The 19,410-nt window shown below is 42.0% G+C and overlaps 1 protein-coding gene across 2 annotated transcripts in view; it reads left to right on the forward strand.

The window, feature by feature from the left end:
- Window positions 1-18,267, forward strand: part of crispld1a (cysteine-rich secretory protein LCCL domain containing 1a) — a 37,797-nt gene extending 19,530 nt beyond the window's left edge. For both annotated transcript variants that reach the window (XM_079489488.1, XM_079489489.1), the window contains 13 exons: window positions 525-643; window positions 1,653-1,785; window positions 2,561-2,676; window positions 3,750-3,850; window positions 4,108-4,311; window positions 7,433-7,493; window positions 7,840-7,906; window positions 8,938-9,068; window positions 9,541-9,584; window positions 9,704-9,776; window positions 10,491-10,566; window positions 13,830-13,963; window positions 17,137-18,267. In XM_079489488.1, the coding sequence (XP_079345614.1) occupies window positions 525-643; window positions 1,653-1,785; window positions 2,561-2,676; window positions 3,750-3,850; window positions 4,108-4,311; window positions 7,433-7,493; window positions 7,840-7,906; window positions 8,938-9,068; window positions 9,541-9,584; window positions 9,704-9,776; window positions 10,491-10,566; window positions 13,830-13,963; window positions 17,137-17,188 (1,311 nt within the window). In that variant the 3' untranslated portion in view covers window positions 17,189-18,267. The remainder of the gene's footprint in view (window positions 1-524; window positions 644-1,652; window positions 1,786-2,560; window positions 2,677-3,749; window positions 3,851-4,107; window positions 4,312-7,432; window positions 7,494-7,839; window positions 7,907-8,937; window positions 9,069-9,540; window positions 9,585-9,703; window positions 9,777-10,490; window positions 10,567-13,829; window positions 13,964-17,136) is intronic.
- Window positions 18,268-19,410: the final 1,143 nt, after the last annotated feature.

Genomic DNA, 19,410 nt, shown 5'->3' on the forward strand with positions numbered 1-19,410 from the left:
CTCCAGTCTGCATGGAGGGCCTTCAGTGGTTAACCCATTTTGGACTGAGGTCGATACAAAAAAGGCTTCTAAATCCTAACATTTTTTCTGAAAAACCTGTTTCTATGTCAGTGGTGCTCAACCTTTTGTATGTCAAGGACCCCCAGAATTATCTTTATTGGGCCACAGACCCCCATCTCAAAATATGTAGTTCCAGGGACCCCCCAGAAGCAAATATTTTAGTTAAAAATGTTAGTTAAAAATGGTGCGTACTGGCCAGTGGACATAATAATAATAATGAATTGCATTTTTATAGCGCTTTTCCAAGTGCTCAAAGCGCTTTACAATGGTTCATTCATTCATACATTGGGAGGTGACATCAATGAAAGCAATAAGGTACACCCGCACACCTTATTGCTTTCATTAATAGCTAAATTATAACAATGTTTAAAACACCAAAAGGGGTTCCCGCCCAAAATGGGTTTTAAACTCAATGTTAAGTGATGTGCTTCTCTGCCTCTTCTCCCCTGTTTTGTGTATGTGAGGTGTGGGACACGGAACTGGAGCGTACGGCTGAGGAGTGGGCTGAGACCTGCCTGTGGGAGCATGGCCCGGCTGGCCTTCTGCCCCAGATTGGACAGAACCTGGGAGCGCACTGGGGAAGGTAAAGACATCGATACTAGCATTACTATTGTATGCTTCTCATCTAAACGTTATCTAAACCGGCCATTCTCAACCTGTGGGCCAGGGTTCCCTTTTTTGGGCTGTGCGGATTATTATTAGTCGTGGGCCTCCAAATAAATGTCAAATCACTAAGGTTTTATTCATAACATAACATTAAAGGTAGGGTAGATTTAATATAGATTATGTGTGTTGTTAAAAGGTATTAAATAGCTCTATATTCTGATAGTAATGAAAGAGCAGTGTTTGTTCGGTAACAGGGGTCTCCCGTCTCCCTGTCTCTCCAGCTTCTTTTTTCAAGTCGGGATACCAATTTAATCCAATCTGGAGGGAGAACTCATACAGCAACAGCATACAGGATAAACAAGTGCAATTGGAAGTAATGACACAAAGAAATGAGCAGACAGCCTTTTCAACTGGAACAGAGTTGGTGGTGGTGGGTCCCGTTACTGAACAAACACTATTCAGCAATTACTTATCTATCAGAATATCGAGCACGTCTTAAGGGCTCAGATGGGTGGGCTGGGAACGCCTTGGAGATCTGAGAAAAAGTTGAGAACCACACAGCACTTGAACATGTCCTCTGTATTCTGTACATTTATTGTTTGAAATGAACAAACCTGCCTACTGATACGATCACTGATCACTGGTAGCCAGTGGTAGGCAGGTTTTTGAACTGTCCACAGTTCTCTTCTGAGACACAAGAAATGGTGCCATCGTATATTGAGCATTAGTGAGGACCAATTATATGAAGATATGAAGAAAATGGGTGACATTTTAAGACATTTTAAGCTCTGAGAGTGTGTCAAGAGTTGTATGCTTTACCAAAACGTATTAATCTACATCTGCATACAGTTTCTGGATTGTGGCTTCAAAAGAGAAGCTGACAGCTTTAATGCATAATGCAACGATGTTCCTGAATCCGCGGTTCCGCTATATTTTGAAGCATCGTAGTAATAAAGAGTGTGCTTCTTGCTTATTCATATGTGCAGGCATCGTCCCCCAACGTTCCATGTGCAGGCGTGGTATGATGAGGTGAAGGACTACTCCTATCCTTACCCACAGGAGTGTAACCCCTACTGCCCACTGAGATGCTCTGGGCCAGTCTGCACTCATTACACACAGGTACAGTACCAACGCTGCAGAGTGCAGACGGCACCATTTCATGAAATTCATGAGGCGCTATTGTCGAAATCTTATATACAGTAATCAAAACCAGCAGGAACTGGAGATAACCGTGTGTTCCAATCAGTGGTGTATGCAGGAATGACAAGTTGGCCAGGCGAAAATATAACCAATCATATACACTGGCAAAAACCTCAGCTGGGCACGCATCAAATACCTTTAGTAGGGTGTCAAAATGTATCTCCCTTGCGTTCTTTGACAGCAAGGTGCGTGAACAACAAAGGCGTTGTATTTGCATATCTATGGGAGGGTCGCACCACGTAACTAGCCCGGGCCGTGAATGGGCGAGGGGCGAATGGACGAGCAAAGTGGGAGCAAGAATTGCTCTCCCATTGTTCTAAGTTTTGGCGATTTTGTATCTTTCTTTTTAATCACCGTTTTCAAGGACAGGCGAGATTGAGACTTGGACAGCCGGCGGCCTGCCCTCGCCTTATTGTAAATACGCCTCTGGCTCCAATGGATCCAACGTAGTTATTATTTAGTCACAAGCTCTTATTAACGCTTATAACACAACCATTTCATTGGTTAATTAGACACACAGACTAACCACTCTCACTTTCAAACATTTTCGATAGCTTGTAGATCGGCTATTTTCGCTACTTTTGCAAACATCTAATTAATGAGCGACGACATGTGAAGGTGGCTAATGTGATTTTGCCTTTGATATGTATTGTGATTGTTGTTGAGTCTTTTCTCTGTGTTGTCTCTCACGCAGCTGGTGTGGGCCACTAGTAGTCGTGTTGGCTGTGCCATCAACACCTGCTACAACATGAATGTCTGGGGGCAAATTTGGGCCAAGGCTGTCTATCTAGTGTGCAACTACGCACCAAAGTAAGCAAAGTTTGCTTCTGTCGTGTCATAGTGATGTCTGAGTGTTGTGTGTTGTCTCCGTACCGTTTTCCATTCATTACATTTGACTGAATTCTACCGAGGTGGGGTCCAAATTAGCCTGGCAAAAAGGAATACGAGACTGCTCGCCACTTTACCAACTCGCCCCCGCGATTTCTTTATGTAGTTAACAGTTAATTTAGTATTTCCCTCCCTCCCTGAAATCTGAAATTATCTTGTATACAGATTTATTTGATTGCATAGTAGTCGATCTCTATACTCTAAAATTTAGAAAGAACAACATGTCACAGAGACGGTGACTGCTTAATTAAGTTAATTTAGGACCTTCTAGCAGTTCATTTCGTTTTATTAATCACATTTCTTCCATGTAGCCCATGTTTTGTAATGGCATCATCATGCTATTATGCCCGTGGATATACAGAGTGAACTTAACAATGATAAATTCATATGATAATACCTTTTAAATAATCACAAACATGAATAATATGTTTGTTATTTACAGCTAGGTAGAGTAGTGGGGTGAGATGGAAAAGGGGCGAGCGGACCGGTTACCGCAAAAAGCTACTTTAACTCTGCTTAGTGTGAAGGCTCAAATAGGTAGTTGCTTTGGTTGCTTTGCAGTCGATTCAGTCGAATCCAACTGAATTATTATTCAGAAACGCAATCATGCATCTAACAGAGACAGTTGCTAAAAAATACTCTTGCCAAAACCTGCCAGAAGGAAGTTTCTACCTTGACAAAGGCCTTCAATCATGTTTTTAAACTAATTCTATTACAGCATCGACACTAGCTTCTTCAAGTGTAGCCATTGTTGTCGTTTACAATTCAGAGCTGCTTGTTGTGGTCATTTAAACCACAACACATATTTTGCGGATTAATCCAGCTCAGTCACTAGGAAAACTGAGCTCACGAGTCACGACGGTTTGAGCCTGGTTTGTCAAAATGTTGTGACATACAATGGATACTTTACTTTTGACAGCTTTATAGTTATATGTTTTCTGCAAACCTCACATCTTCTGTCCTGTATTAACTCACTTGAACCTTGACCTGAACAGGGGCAACTGGTGGGGCTATGCACCTTACAAACATGGGAACCCATGCTCTGCCTGCCCACCTAGCTATGGAGGAGGCTGCAAGGACAACCTCTGCTACAAAGGTACAGCACTAACCCCAGACCCCAACCTTAGAGTATCAGTGGTCAAACATTTCTTTAACTTCAAGGACCCTCATTACTCTGAGATGTGTACACTCTCAAAATACTCAGAGGATACCTGTAAGGGACCATTTGGAACCCTCTCAAGGAACCACAAGGGTCCCATGGCTGGACCCCACTTTGAGAACCATTGCTTTAGATAAACATTCAGAAAACAACCTAGGTGTGTGACAGTACTTTTCCCTACATTTTCCTTGAAGATGACGGCTCCAACCCGCCTCCAGAGGAAACGGAGGAAGACAACTTCATTGAACCGGAGGCCCCCCGCACGCCGCAGAAGCCCAGGCCTCGGGCCCCAAAGCCTGACAAACCCCAGCCCCCTCCCAGTCCCCCCGCCGCCCGCCCAGCAGCCCCCCCCACGGAGGACCTGGAGAAGAACGAAGTGGTCAACACACAGCAGATGTGTAAGCTGCCTTTTAACTGTTTATTCTGGCTCCGGTTTCTACAAATCTAAAAATGGGGGCGCGTAGGATTTGGTTTGGGGGGGTTGTGTGGAGGAGACACAGGGGGGTACTCGGTTGTACTATGATGTGGGAAAGTATTTTTTTGAATTTTTTTTTTAACCAGGTCAAAATGAAATAAAAACAGCATTTTGGGAATAACTCTTCTTATTGTTGATTAAGCACATCATGGCTTTCGGGTGGAAACATTACTTTTCAGGAAATGGAAAGAAGAACTGTGTTCCAAAGGATCCAATATAGTGAATTAAGTCACAAGCTCTTGTTAAGACTTTTCAATATTTATAAAACCCAGATTTGTCAAGTAAGCAAAGCAAAGCAAAGTTCTTCGTTTACCCAGGGAAGTGGACTAAGCTCGAGATGCTTGTTTACAGCCACACCCTGCTCATAGAACATTTCATGGTAGGGGTGCAATGCCTTGCTCAAGGGCACTTCATCGGTGGTATTTAACGTGCCGGTCCGGGGATTCGAACTGGCGACCTTCCGGTATCAAGATCGCTCCGCAAACCGTTCGGCCACCGCTGCCATGAACAGTAGCCAGTATCTACAGATCTACAAGCCCACAACGCTCAATGCCTTGTGATCTTGTAGATCCGCTACTTTCTCAACACTCTTGTACGATGAAGTAGGGCATTAATTTATGAAAAAACAAAACAAAAAAACAACCCACATACATACACACATATACACATTTTAAATAATGTATGGAGATACAAGGTCTCTGCCCGACAGCAACAAAATATGACTTACTATCCCCATTATACCGGCTGGCGCATATAGGGCAGCAACAAAATACAGTATGAACGAGTGAAAATATAGAGGACTAGAACAGAAATGTTTGTACTGCAATTTATTTCAAATCGCCTTGATGTTCTGAATTGCACACTTTATCTGCCGGCTCTCTTAGTAGTTTTAGAAGTGTACTTAACCAGCCGAACCCCCAGCATCCGTATTCTGAGGAAAGCTTTTGCAGAAAATAGCAGATCTATAATAATAATAATAATATTAATCTGAGTACCACTGGTACTTTAGCAGTGATCTCCCGAGTGTGTGTTTGCTTTTGGCTGGTTGAGAAGGGTTGGGGGGTGGGGGGGGCTGGCTGTGGTTTTTAAATGGCTTCCTCTCTGCAGTGCAAGGGGTCTGTGCTTGTAAGCTGAGACACTGTCCCTAGTAGTAGCAGTAGTGCTGACCACCCTGGAACCCTGCTCCAAGGAATTCCTCCCCTTCGCCTCTTAGCATCGCAAGAATATATGTAGTCTTCAGCTGGATTTCACACAAACTCTGGGACAGGGAGGAATTTTCAACCATTTTCATGTCACAGATCACAACATGTTCTTTCTTTATAGGCCACAGACGGACGCCCCGTTTTCAAATCATTCTGTCCAAATATGTCAAAATGTGGTCATGGACCTGAGAATAGATCCTTTTTTTGAGTGGTGCAACCACTCCAAGGAACAGCAATGTCCGTGTTAACCTACCTATGTGACTATGAGTACCAGTAGGGGCAAAAGTGGCGCTGTTGTGCCAGAAACAGAGAGAGAGAGATAGTGCTGCACCAATCAGTTCACTGATTTAGATTTTTTCTTTTTTTGCCTCGATTACGAATAATTCATGATTATTATTATAATAGTGAAAATAGCCCATCTTCAACGGCTCGCATCGTCACGACTCTTAAGTGGTTAATCAGACTAATTGATAAGACAAATCTATTATAAGCTTTTCGTGTTAATTCATTGATAAAAATCGAAGTGAGGAGCGCTAATATATTAAAGTCTAACTCATGTTGATTAGGTGATGTAATGGTGATGTAAAACAAAGAGTGCAAACACAAACATTAAACGCCATTAACAATAAAGAGACAATATGACGTAATGAGGCACATTATGACGTAACATTTCCCTTCATTGTCAATGGCGTTTACAAAACAAACATTGAACTAAAGACAAACATTAAACCTGTATATAGGAGGGGCTAGCGCCCTTAGAGTATATATGAATAGAGATGGCACCCGGAGGAAACCCTGAGGCGAAATGGACATAGTGGCCGAATTTGGTATTGCAGCGCTGGGCCAATTCTGTTCCGTTGACTATCATTGCGCACGTTCATGATGACACGTGAACGCTGTTTCATACGTGAACGCGTGCAATGATAAGTCAACGGCACAGCACGTTCACGATTTGGCCCAATTCTTCCCAGAATGCACTCTGTTCCTACTCGGAAGGAGGAGTGAAATCGCCTCATGAGCTTTTGAGCAACTTAATGCAAGTGGATGAGAGGAGAAATCCGTTGCCGTCTCTATTAATATATACTAATAAATAAATATTGCTAATCTCAAATTGCTTTGCTATTTGAGATTTACTAATATCTTTGGTTAATTGCCTAGCACAACCTACGAAATAGATACGGTAGGTGGTGATATGAATAGATATGAATATTCACTCGTACATTATTGAAGACACAGCTGGAGGGCTCATCCGAGGACGACCTAGAGAGAGAATTATAGTGACATTAAAACAGTGTTTCTTTTTCATTTCAAGGACCCACACTTTGGCATGCATGATTAGATTACAGACGGAACGCCATTTCCTACAATTTTCCATCTCTGGGAACGCAATTAATCTACACTATAAAAACCTAACTCTGAGAGTGTACAAATGGAACCAAATGGGGCCATTAATTTCTGGTGGCAAGCTGGAGGACCAGACGGGTGCTCTTGCCTCTTATATGGCAGTTTTGAAGGAGGGTAGGGACTCGGGAGTCACATTGTCTTGATGGCTGGTAGGGCATTCCACAACAGTAGAATTAATTCATCCCCATGTTTGTCCCGAATCTGGGGGGAACGAGATCAGTGGAGCTTCATCTGGTGTTTTGCCCATGGGCGTTTCTCACTCTAGTGATTTTTTGAGGGGCACTAGCCCCTCCTATATACAGCTTTATGTCCTAACTCGTGTCACATTTGCCATTGACAATGAAAGGAGAATTTACGTCATATGTAGATGAGCAAATTATTTTCTTAATGCCGTTTCCTATACAGTTACTCTCAATGTGTGTGTTTTTATGTTTACAGCTCAGCTCATGACCTGCGACACCAAACTACGGGATCAGTGTAAAGGGACTACATGTAACAGGTACAGTACAATTATCCTGAAGTCAAATACAATTTACTAGTTAGGCACTTAGCAGATGCTCTTATGCGAAGGTAAAGACACATACATCAAATGCAGAGAATCAGTGTAGTGCCTCAATAAACTAGGATCACAGGTAAACCAATCAGTCCATCAACATCAGTTCAAACAACTATCCTATCAAAAGAATAATCCGTACATTGAAAATAAAGGATACCAGGTACACAATGCACCTAGCATCTGGTTAAATGATATCTAAATTACAGACACACTATTCACTTACAAGTCATCTTTACAGAATGCTGACAGTCTTTGATATCTTATGCATTATGTAATTGCTTATCTCCAGGTACGAGTGCCCAGCTGGATGTCTGGACTCTACGGGAAAAGTAGTTGGAACAGTACACTATGAAATGGTGAGAGAACATGCATCAACATTAGTTAAAGCTCCATTAATGTACATTTTCTTTTAGGGAATACAGTTATGTTAAAGATTATACAACTGTGGTGGTTGTATTTGTTCTCCCTGCTCTTCTATTGAGACATTTTAGATCCTGTGTCTCGGTTGGAGACAGCCTTTGACACTGATGATCATGTCTAATTGTTTGACACAAAATGTTGACCTGAAGGTCAAAATTCTATTCATCCTCTGAACAAGTATGCAGGCTCTATTACTGTAGCTCAGTGGTGAAAAATCAGCCCTTGCTTAGGATACGAGTGTTCTATTCCGGGATAGAACAGGAAATTTAAGGTGGTAGTTCTGCAACTTTCATTTCCACGATCCCCTTTTTAGTACTATATAGCAGGGGTCAGGGTCTGCAACCTTTTCGACATGAAGTGCCGTGTCTTTATTTTCTTGATAGTCGCCGTGTCATATCGACATTACGTTTAATTATGATTTTTCATACACACATAGCAACCTTTATTTTTTCTCTTCTTCTTTAGATTAGATAGATATTTGCTTTCACATCAGCATGTATGATTTTTAGACTCAATTATTATTTTTACCACTGTCTCCCCAGTCAGAGTTCAATGAATGTGAGTTTAAATTAATGTGGAATTATGTGCAGGATGTAATTTGCATACAGATGTGAGTGGACTTAATTTAACCTAAACCTTTTTTATATACATTTAAATTTAAAAGAAAAATCATCTCTCTCACCCTCTGCTGTGCCAATGTTGGCACCCGTGCCTAAGGTTGCCTACCCCATAGTATACATTAGATGGATGCTCATCAGAGTTAAAAACCTGTAAAATGTCCATTTGGTTCCTAAGAATCCCCTCAACGGACCCCTGGGGGTCTCCCCCGGACCCCACTTTGAGAACCACTGAGATTAAGGCATCAACGTCAATGGGTTACATTGTCAGATGTGAGTCCGGATGGAAACCAGATGATGTTGTCTCTAAACTTTGAGGTGTTTTTCCCCTTCGACTTCCCTCTCGGCAGCAATCCAGTGTGTGTAGAGCTGGCCTACATGCCGGGGTGATAGACAACGATGGAGGCTGGATGGATGTAACAAGACAAGGAAGGAAGGAGTACTTCATCAAGTCCTACAAGAACGGGGTCCAGTCACTAGGGTAAAGCGTCATTATGTCTAAAGCTGTGGGGATCAGATTCACGCTGATGTACAAGCCGTTGTCTTGACCATCTAAACTCCAGTATCCATATTCACTGTATCTCCATATTTAACGGCTATTTTTGACGAAGAGATTTGTGTCAAGGGGGAAAAACAGGTCCAAATACAGAGCCAACTATGGTCCATTTTCCTAAGTCTAGTGTATTTAAGTGATTAAGACAAATAGATTAAAACTCAACGTAACCTAATGAATTCTATTATTTAGAAGACCGGTAGTTAAAAATAGACAATCTACAAGCTTGTGGATCGGCTATTGTTGGAGAATACATTTTGGTGTTGAGGGGGAAAAAGTGGTGCAAGTACAGAGCCAACTCAAGTAAATTTTTGCCAAGTTTAGAGTGTTTTAAGTGGTTAAGACAAATAGATATTAAAAACCCAACGTAACCGTAAGAATTCTACGATTCTCTTCACAGAAAATATCAGAGTGCAAATTCCTTCGTCGTTTCCAGAGTAACAGGTTTGTCTAACAATTCAGAGACACATTTGACATGCAGTGCACAAGTGTATATTTATACATACTGTATATATGTGCGGTATTGGCTGATGTACACCGTGTACTCTATGCTTTCCTTGCAGTGAAAGCCATCATGTGTGAAACGACAGTCGCCCAACTGTGTCCATATGAGAAACCTGTAAAACACTGCCCACGGTAAGACCCCACACCCCTTCTCTGACGTTACCCATTTGAACTTCAGTTAACCTCTTTATACCACACTTCAAAGATTTGTGCCACATTTTCACGATTTTTCAAAAATAGCAGACCTACAAGCTCGTAGCGCGCCACTCGGTGGCGCGCTATGAGCTTGTAGATCTGCTATTTTTCAATAGCTAAAGTATAACATAATGCTTAGTTAAAACACCAAAAGGGGTTCCCGTCCAGAATGGGTTAACTGTTACTTTTCAGGAAATGGATGAAAATGGATCGATCCAATGATTCGATATAAGGGCTCCATTTTCGTCACTGCTAAACCCCTTATCCCTAAACTTCTTCTCCTTTTTTTTACTATTTTGAAAAACATTTTTGAATAGTTCAACTAGCCAATCTACATTGACACGTTGTGAGCTTGTAGACTGGCCATTTTAACGATTCAAAAATGTTTTGCAAAATAGTAAAAAAAAAAAAAAAAAAGAGGCAAAGAAGTTTAGGGATAAGGGGTTTAGCGGTGACGAAAATGGAGCCCTAGTCACAAGCTAAATATTTTATAAAACCCACACACACTTTCACTTTGAAAATGAGCTACTTTCTGCTTATCTTATACTACAAAGTAGAGCACAAACAAATAAATAAATACGCCAAAAGTTGAAATATGGCGATACAAGGTTTCTGCCCGACAGTGACAATATCCTGTTTGTGTCTTTCCAGGCTTTACTGCCCCAGAAACTGTTTGGAAGAGAACCCTCGCATATCCAGAGTGATTGGAACCGGCATATACTCTGATGTAAGTCAGCGTGCGCATTATAGACCTGAGTGTGTGAGATATGAGCTAATCTGGGGGAGGTAAGCCTGCATGCAGTGGTGTAAAGTAACTAAGTAGGCGTACATTTCCTCAAGTACTGTACTTAGAAAGCGTTTCTTGAGCTGGCAGCGCCCGTCTAGTGTCTACCATGCATTTCTATGGTAAAGACACGCTGGGCACTCCTTTTTCTCCTTCTGAAATGTACACTCTGAAGCGATATTGCCCTTTGTCCCTGTTAAGTGTTGACTTTATGCCATATGTAGTCCTGAAGAAAGCAAGGATGTTACAGAGACACTGGATATGGAGTCACTTGGAGGGGGGAGGGAGGGAAGAGGGGTGAAAAATAAATCCTGGGAACTGCACTTGTGTCCTATGTATGCATAGAAATGCTGTTATTGTACTGCTTTTTCCAAATAAAATAAATATTATAAAAATTAAAAAAAAGACGCGCTGGTGCTCTCCTCTTCCCAGCACCCGATCATTGCGCTTTTTGGCACAGCGCCCTGGGCACTTCAAGCTGACAATAATTCAACTTTTGGAGAGGGTCCTCGACTCCTCACTCCTCATTGTGTCTGACAGCCTGGTAATTTACGTCCCGACGTTGAATCGCAACCCTGAGAAGACCATGTACGTTGTATCAGCTATGTTGTGTGTGCTAATAACGCATATGACAGGACCTTTGAGCAGTGAGCACCTCAACGGTTGTGTGTGAGCACCAGTGTTGGGCATCGTTACTTTAGAAAGTAACGTCGTTAGGTTACTGGATTACTGCCCATAAAAAGAATCCCTTACCGTTACAAATTACCTTCTGAGAAAAGTAAAAGGTTAGATTATTTTCCGTTATTTTCCGTTACCCGACAATTAAAACCCATTTTTAATGCTTGCGCAAGTTGGTTACATTGTATTAGCCTACTGCCTACCGTCATTGCGCCGCATTATCACGGTTAAAAACGAGAATGATACACACCATGAACTGACCTTAGACAATATCCCCTTTACAGCTCTCTCTTTATTAATTAATATAATTTGCCCCAATCGCCAGCCTATACACGTAGCCCAAACATTTAGACTCTCGTAGAGGTTTTTTTCGATTCTGACGAATCTCTCAACGAGAGTCTAAACGACTAGGTCCCCTTTAAGAGGGCTCGTGTTTACGTTTCTGCCTCAAAATCACTCTTACCTTGTACAAATGCAAAATCTAAAAATAATCAAGATTGCCCCACATGTCCGGCGGGTGTTCGGAAAACAATTACTTCCGTAGCGACCGTAGTTTTCAATAAAAAAAATATTGTAATCCACTCCGTCCATACTAAAGTCCATACTCTGTCTCGGAATCTGGCGGCCATCTTGGTTTTCTCTCCATTGTAAATGCGCAACAGAACCCTGGCCACTAGGGGCGCGGCCAATGTTCTGTTGCGCATTTACAATGGAGGAGTATGGACGGAGTGGATTCAAATATTTTTTTTATTGAAAACTACGGTCGCTACGGAAGTAATTGTTTTCCGAACACCCGCCGGACATGTGGGGCAATCTTGATTATTTTTAGATTTTGCATTTGTACAAGGTAAGAGTGATTTTGAGGCAGAAACGTAAACACGAGCCCTCTTAAAGGGGACCTAGTCGTTTAGACTCTCGTTGAGAGATTCGTCAGAATCGAAAAAACCTCTACGAGAGTCTAAATGTTTGGGCTACTATACACGTAGGACTGGACAGAAAGAGAGTGCATAGAGTACACTACAATATGCCATACTAGGCTGTTGCGCTGCGCTCTGATGCCCTCTCCACGCCGCGCACCGTGGCGCATGAACAACAATAACAACTCCACGTGGACCCACGACGACCCACGTATGAATTAGATAGTTTATAAGCAATGGCACGGCGGCCATCCTTGCAGGCAGTGACAGTAACAGAATGAGAATCCTGTAGGCAGTAACCTGTTCATTTTGGGGGGGCAACAACAACAGCCTGTTGTTGATGATGAATGATACTATGAAACTTAACAATTCATTAACTAGTACTCACCTAATTACGCCGCCACGGAGGATATACCATGTTAAACGTAATTCCAAAGTGTTTAGCCTACATTGTTTAAGTCATAGACGCATGCTGTTTTCATGAACTTTGGCTAAAAGCATGTTGTTGTTATTATTATTCCACTACCACCCGGCACTTCCAGTCGACTAGACTGTCATGGCAGGTGGCTACAACCGAAACAACTTCCTCTTCCTCTTCAAAATAAAAGCTACTTGTAACAATACTTTTATTTCTTAAGTGAACTACCAGATGTAGTAGACGCAGGATGTATAGTACATGGTATAGTGGGCTTGGAAGGATAACTCACACAGAAGGCAGGAGAAATAGACTCCGCGGGCAGTCGGGGCTTTATTATTTTTTAAATCTTGCCAACAAAATGAACAGGGACACATTATAGTAACGGGATTACTTTTTTGGAAATGTAACTAGGTAACTAACTACTAAATTGCAAAACTAAGTAGTTACTTTATTCCGTTACCAACAAAAGTAGTCCGTTACATAACGCTGTTATTAATAGCGCCGTTACACCCAACACTGGTGAGCACTATATGGCCATACCACCAAAGCCTTTTTTGGGGCGGTTCTGTCCCTGTGGTGGGGTGGAACGTGTGTGCCGAATTTGAAGTTTGTGGTTCTCGAGTTACGTGGATTTCAACAGTACACACACACAGACAGACAGACAGACAGAGACTTGGTGCATTTATAGTTAGACTACAGCGGTGCCCGTTGGGCACTGGCCTACTTGGAATGATGCAAGTTTCAGAGGCCTTTTTGGGGCGGTTCTGGACAACCGTGGGTCCGACCGACTTGACACCGGGCACTGCACTCTCTGCAGTGGGAGTGCAGTCGAATTTGAGTTAGTCGGTTGGGCGAACGGTTCTCGAGTTACATGCATTACACACACACAGACAGACATTTGTAGTTCAGTACAGGAAATTATTATTACTGATGTTAATGAATTAAATTGTTTTCTGTACTTCATTTTGGTAATGTATACTGTAAGTGGCAAATACAGGGCAGGACAAAGTGGTTCATGTTATTCACATCCCATTTGGAGCTGTGTGTGTGTGTGTAACTGTTAATACTATCATTTGGAATTCAATGCATTTTGTATACAACAGAAAATCCAATAGAACTACTAATAAAAGAAAAGAAAAGTTGAAGTAAAACCTATTCGCCTTAACATTCTACCCCATCTGTGCCCCTTACAGAGGTCCAGTATATGCCGGGCCGCGGTCCATGCCGGTGTGATCAGGAACGACGCAGGTGGCTATATCGACGTGATGCCGGTGGACAAGCGGAAACAATACTTTGTGTCACACCAAAACGGAATCACCTCAGAGAGGTACAGCATGGCATGAGGTTAATCCACTAGTAAGCTGACTGCAAGAGTGCGTCAACAGCAGGTTTAAACCCTCTCACAGGGACACACAGGAGTACAAAACTGAATGTTATTCAGTTGTTTGGTCTGTCTGTCCATCGGTCTAACACAGCGGTTCTCAAACCTTTCTGGGTCAGCCTTGAAAATCTTGGAAAATGTAACACGACAAAAATCTTGAGAGATTTGAGAGATGCCCCCTCTAGTGGTCTAATGCAGGGGTTCTCAACGTTTTTGGCCGGGGACCCCCGGAAATGCTTTGGCAATGTCTCGGGACCCCCGCCCCGCCCCCCCAATTTAAATTGACTGCTACAATAACCTTAATAATAGAGACAATACACCATGAATATACTGAAACCAGATATACATTAGGGAAGGTGTATGCATGTACTATATGTAAACTCTTCATTTCCTTTTTCCAGCCATTCAGTTGCAAAAAAAAAAAAAAACATTTGGGGACCCCCCAAAATAATTTGGCGACCCCCCCCGAGGGGTCGCGACCCACGGGTTGAGAACCCCTGGTCTAATGGTACCTCGGCGCCATGCTTCACATCAACTGTATATGAGCCCCGCTTCCGTGTGTGTCACACGCTTCACAGAGACGAAACCCAAAGCACATTGTAGTCTAGCAGCTGGCGATGTTGTTTATCTTTCGCCAGAAACAGTAATATGTCGGCCGCAATGGGATCAAAAATCACTATGCTCATCTGAACGTCGGACGGATTTGACAAAAAGACGGATTTTGGAGTATTTTTCAGAGAAAACGGGCACGATTCCGATATTATACAGAGGACCACAATGGAAACAAGCCTAGGCCCCCCTAGGGGCTTGGCCCAAAGCCTGTTAATGAAGTATTCAATCAATCAATAGCATATACTCTTTGCAAGTGTCTGTTTTCACTACTGAATGACATGAGTACAAGTTCTCTGTAACAGACCGGAGTTCGCGTTGGACAAAAAAACCCACTTTCTATGAGCGTGACCCTAATAAAAAGTAAAGTGGGGATTGGACACGCTGTACCAGTGTGTCCTAGCAGCATTAAAAGGTACTAGTCTGTACCAGACCCCCTGTGTGAGGGTAAAAGTGACCCACATTCTGTCTGGCTTGTTCCAGTTTTTTTCTTTTTCTTTTTTGTACAGACGGTAAATCACTTTGACCTTGGACAGTTCGGCACAATGACTGCTGTTAACATGACCTGTGTAGTTAGTGGGTAGAGGAGCTGACCTTACACATGTGTGCACGCGCACACACATACACGCATACACACACACACGAACACACACAGCTGGTGTAGCGCCGACTGGAATCAGGCCAAACATTTGTTGCCCTTGCAGATGGAGTGCATATGCACTGTACTGTACGTTATGAGTGGCTGGCTGTAGTGCAGTGTACCAGATCACAGTGTACGGTACTTTAAGATGCTGAAAATCGATAGTGTGGCATTTTGTAAAAATCTATATACAGTATGTGGCTTCTGCATTTTCACGCACGCACGCACACACGCACGCACGCACACACGCACACACTTCGATTTCTTTATTTGAATCCACACATTACAATTAATTTTACAAGGAAACAAATATAACAGGGTTGACAGTTCATGTTCACTTAAGGATACACATGGCACCTCCTCCTCCACACAGACAAACTGCCTATAACAGCCGAAACAGAACAGTATTTGGCAAGTTGTTTGGCTTTGCTTTTTGTCATGCCAGCTATTCTTAGGCCACTCATGGTCAGTTTATGCACATGGCCCAGGCTTCCGAATATCACACATACACACACACTCTTTCCCTCGTCACGTCTCTCTTTTCCCCCCTCATCTTCTCTCCGTCTCTCGCCACATGCATTCATCTCTGTCAGGCCTTTCCGTCGTGTTGCTATGTGTCTGTCATGTAGCGGTGTAGCCTACCCGCCCTGTCCCCTAACCTCACGCCATGTTGTTTTGGAGAACACGCCCGCCCGCTGTGTTTGTGTGAAAAATCAACCAAAAGTTGATCGGCTCGCTGTGTTTGTGTGAAAATCAACCAAAAGTTGATCGGCTCGCTGTGTTTGTGTGAAAATCAACCAAAAGTTGATCGGCTCGCTCAGTGAGCTCCAGCCGTGCTCGGTGTGCTTCCCATCTGTTTGTTGTCTGTGTGTTTGGACACATATTGACACGGAAAATGTGAAATCCCCACCCTGCTCACGGCTAGCTGTTTGTATGTGTCTGTCACTTGCTAACCCATTCAGGCCTGACGTCGAAATAAAACAAAAAAAGTTTTCTAAATCATTAAAATTTTCGGAAAGATTTGAGGCACATTTTAACATTTTAAAAAAAATAGCAGACCTACAAGTTCATAGCGCGCCACTCGGTGGCGCGCTATGAGCTTGTAGATCTGCTATTTTTCAATAGCTAAATTATAACACAATGTTTAAAACACCAAAAGGGGTTCCCGCCCAAAATGGGTTAATGGTTAATGTGGTTAAACGCTAACGTGACATGGATGCGTTCCAGGTCTCAATGGGTTAATCGCTGCTGTCCAGCGAAAACCTTGTATCTTCATATTTATATACTCCACTATTACTTTGTGCAAAGGTATCAATTGTTAATCTGCAAGCTTACAATGCCTAAAGACGCGACATGTTATGAGCTTGTAGATAGGGATGTCCCGATACACTTTTTTCGTTTCCGATCCGATCCTGATTTCTGTGTTAGCCGATACCAATACCGAATACCAATACCAGTGTTGTGAATAGCTACTGTATCTAGCTATATATCTCGTGTTGTGCACGTGTTTATAGCAGACTCCTTACTCAAATGTGCACTTGCAGTTTGGGTAACTCCAAAGCAAGCTCCACATGCCGCAACATTTTATTTACTTAGCCCTTACCCCTGTGTCGGATCGGTGGATAGACTGGCATATTCACCGATATGACAAATAAGGGCCGATACCAATACTTTTCCAATACCGATACAGTATCAGGACATCTCTACTTGTAGATATATATTTTTCGCTATTTTTGAAACAGCAAGGAATAGACTGTTTCATGTGAGCTATCTGGTTGTCAAAAAAGTGAAAGAAATCAACACATTCACAATAACACAAAACACAGATGTTGTTCACAGCCTTTTCATTTTATGTCTTTTTTCTCTGCAGTCTCCAGAACCCTCTGGGAGGCAAGGCGTTCCGGGTGTTTGCCGTGATTTGAGTGGCCTGGAGAAAAGGGTCAGCCTCACCAAACACAACAAACGCCACTTTGGAGACGCCAGCTGAATAGACGGCAATCAAGTCCTGTTGTCAAAACCTCAATGACTGAAATGTTTTCTGGCTTTTCGCTACACTCCTGGGGTCAGAGGTCGTCTCCATGGCGATGGGAACCGGGCAACAAAAAAAAACTTGACACACAAACACAAACATACACACACACACACACGCACGCTGGGGAAAAGGTTAGCGCCCGCTCGCTCGCTCACACAGGGTTAGGGTTTCTTTAGGACGTCTAAAACGGGAAATGGATGGATAATAACCTGTAAATAGTTCATGATGGTTCTCTAATAATTTGTTGTACATAGTCGTCAGTTGCAATAGGTCTTATTTTTGTGTCCTCGTCATGCCTTTCTAACAAATAGTTGTCAATCAAATATAAAGAGCTTGTAATATAACAGTTTGCTGACACGTAATGTTGGAGCTATTATTATTATTATATTGGTGGTGGTGTTGTTGTTTTTTTTTACTGTTTGTGAGAGTGTTCTGTTCGACAGTCTCGTGTTTTGGCACATTATTACTGGTGCTATGGGGAAAGTGTCAGTTATGTTAAATTCTATGGTTATATTTTTTGGTTGTTTGTCATGAAGAACTTATGGGAACAAATTGTTATGCATTTATTTTTATATGATTGTGTTTTATATCAGTATGGATTGTAATGCTGCTATATGTGTGTGTGCGTTTGCATGCATGCGTGCATGCGTGTGAGAGTGTGTGTTGTTGTCACTCCCAGTGTGATGTTCAGTGTGTAGTCCAAACTCCCTGCTGGTCAGGAAGTACACACATCTGTCATGTGAGTTGTTGTTTCTTGCGCCAAAACCCATGTACCAGACTTTGTCAGCCATCTGGTTTAGCTGGTGTAACTGTACTGTATGTCTGAACCCCAATACTGTATTCCATGATGTTGCTGTCGGGTCTCCATATTTCAACTTTCCATGGTTAAAATTGTATTTTATTTCATTAACGTCCTACTTCGATGCAGTGTTGTAGCTGATGTAACCATCTACATTCTACAAGGTCACATCGTGTTTCAGTACTTTTTTTTTAAAGGATTTTGAAAGTGAAAGTGGTCAAGTACGTCTGTGGATTTTATGAATATTGAGCCAATGAAAAGTATTTTAGCAAGACTTTGTGACTAAATAATGACCAATAATGACCACATCCATTCATTAGAACACAGCTTATTTTTTCGTTTCATGCTTTAGGTTTTGGACATTCGACTCGACAGCGACGATAAGCCAGCCAAATATATGCTATACTATATAGTATAGCATAGATCATACACTGATAAAGAAATAGAACACTTAGCGTGTCGTTGCAATCGGGCAGAAACCTTGTATCTCCATATTTCAACTCAATGGTGTTTTTGTAAATGTATGCCCTACCACTACTTCATCATACAGGAGTGTCTGTCTCACAAAGAGTGTCTCACAAAAGTAGTGAAAATACCAGATCCACAAGCTCACAGCCTCACACAACGCAGTGTGAGCTTATGAGCTTGTAGATCGGCTACTTTACTCTATTTTAACCCATTTTGGGTTAAACATTGTTATAATTTAGCTATTGAAAAATAGCAGATCTACAAGTTCATAGCGTGCCACCGAGTGGCGCGCTACGAGCTTGTAGGTCTGCTATTTTTGAAAAATCGTGAAAATATTTATTTCAGAAAACTGGAGGATTTAGAATAATTTTATTACATTTCGAGGTCAGGCCTAAATGGGTTAAAATGATTTTTAAAATAATAAAAAAAAATGCATGATTTTGGATATACAAGGTTCCCACCCGACAGCAGCAACATGTTATAAGCAGACGTCTTTTCACAGAGAACTATTGCCTTCCATTGTGAACTGACAATAAAGTACTATATCATATCATATCATATCATAATTACAAGTCCCAACCTCTCAGCTGCTGGACATACAGTACGTTCTCATACAGTATGAAGTTTATCATGATTATTGTTAAAATGCTCATATTAAATATATATATATAGCACTACATCATTTTATAAAGGATTTGAGATATAAAGGAAGATACTGTGTACAAGGTCTATGTTTCAACTCTATCGAGGTGCTTTCTTCACAGAAAAATGACTTGCGTTGTTGTGTTTATTCTGTACAGTGCGCGCAATATTTCCCTACCTCAACTTTGATAGGAACAGTTCAT

The sequence above is a fragment of the Electrona antarctica genome, assembly GCF_951216825.1.
Source record: "Electrona antarctica genome assembly, chromosome: 20".
NCBI lineage: Eukaryota > Metazoa > Chordata > Actinopteri > Myctophiformes > Myctophidae > Electrona > Electrona antarctica.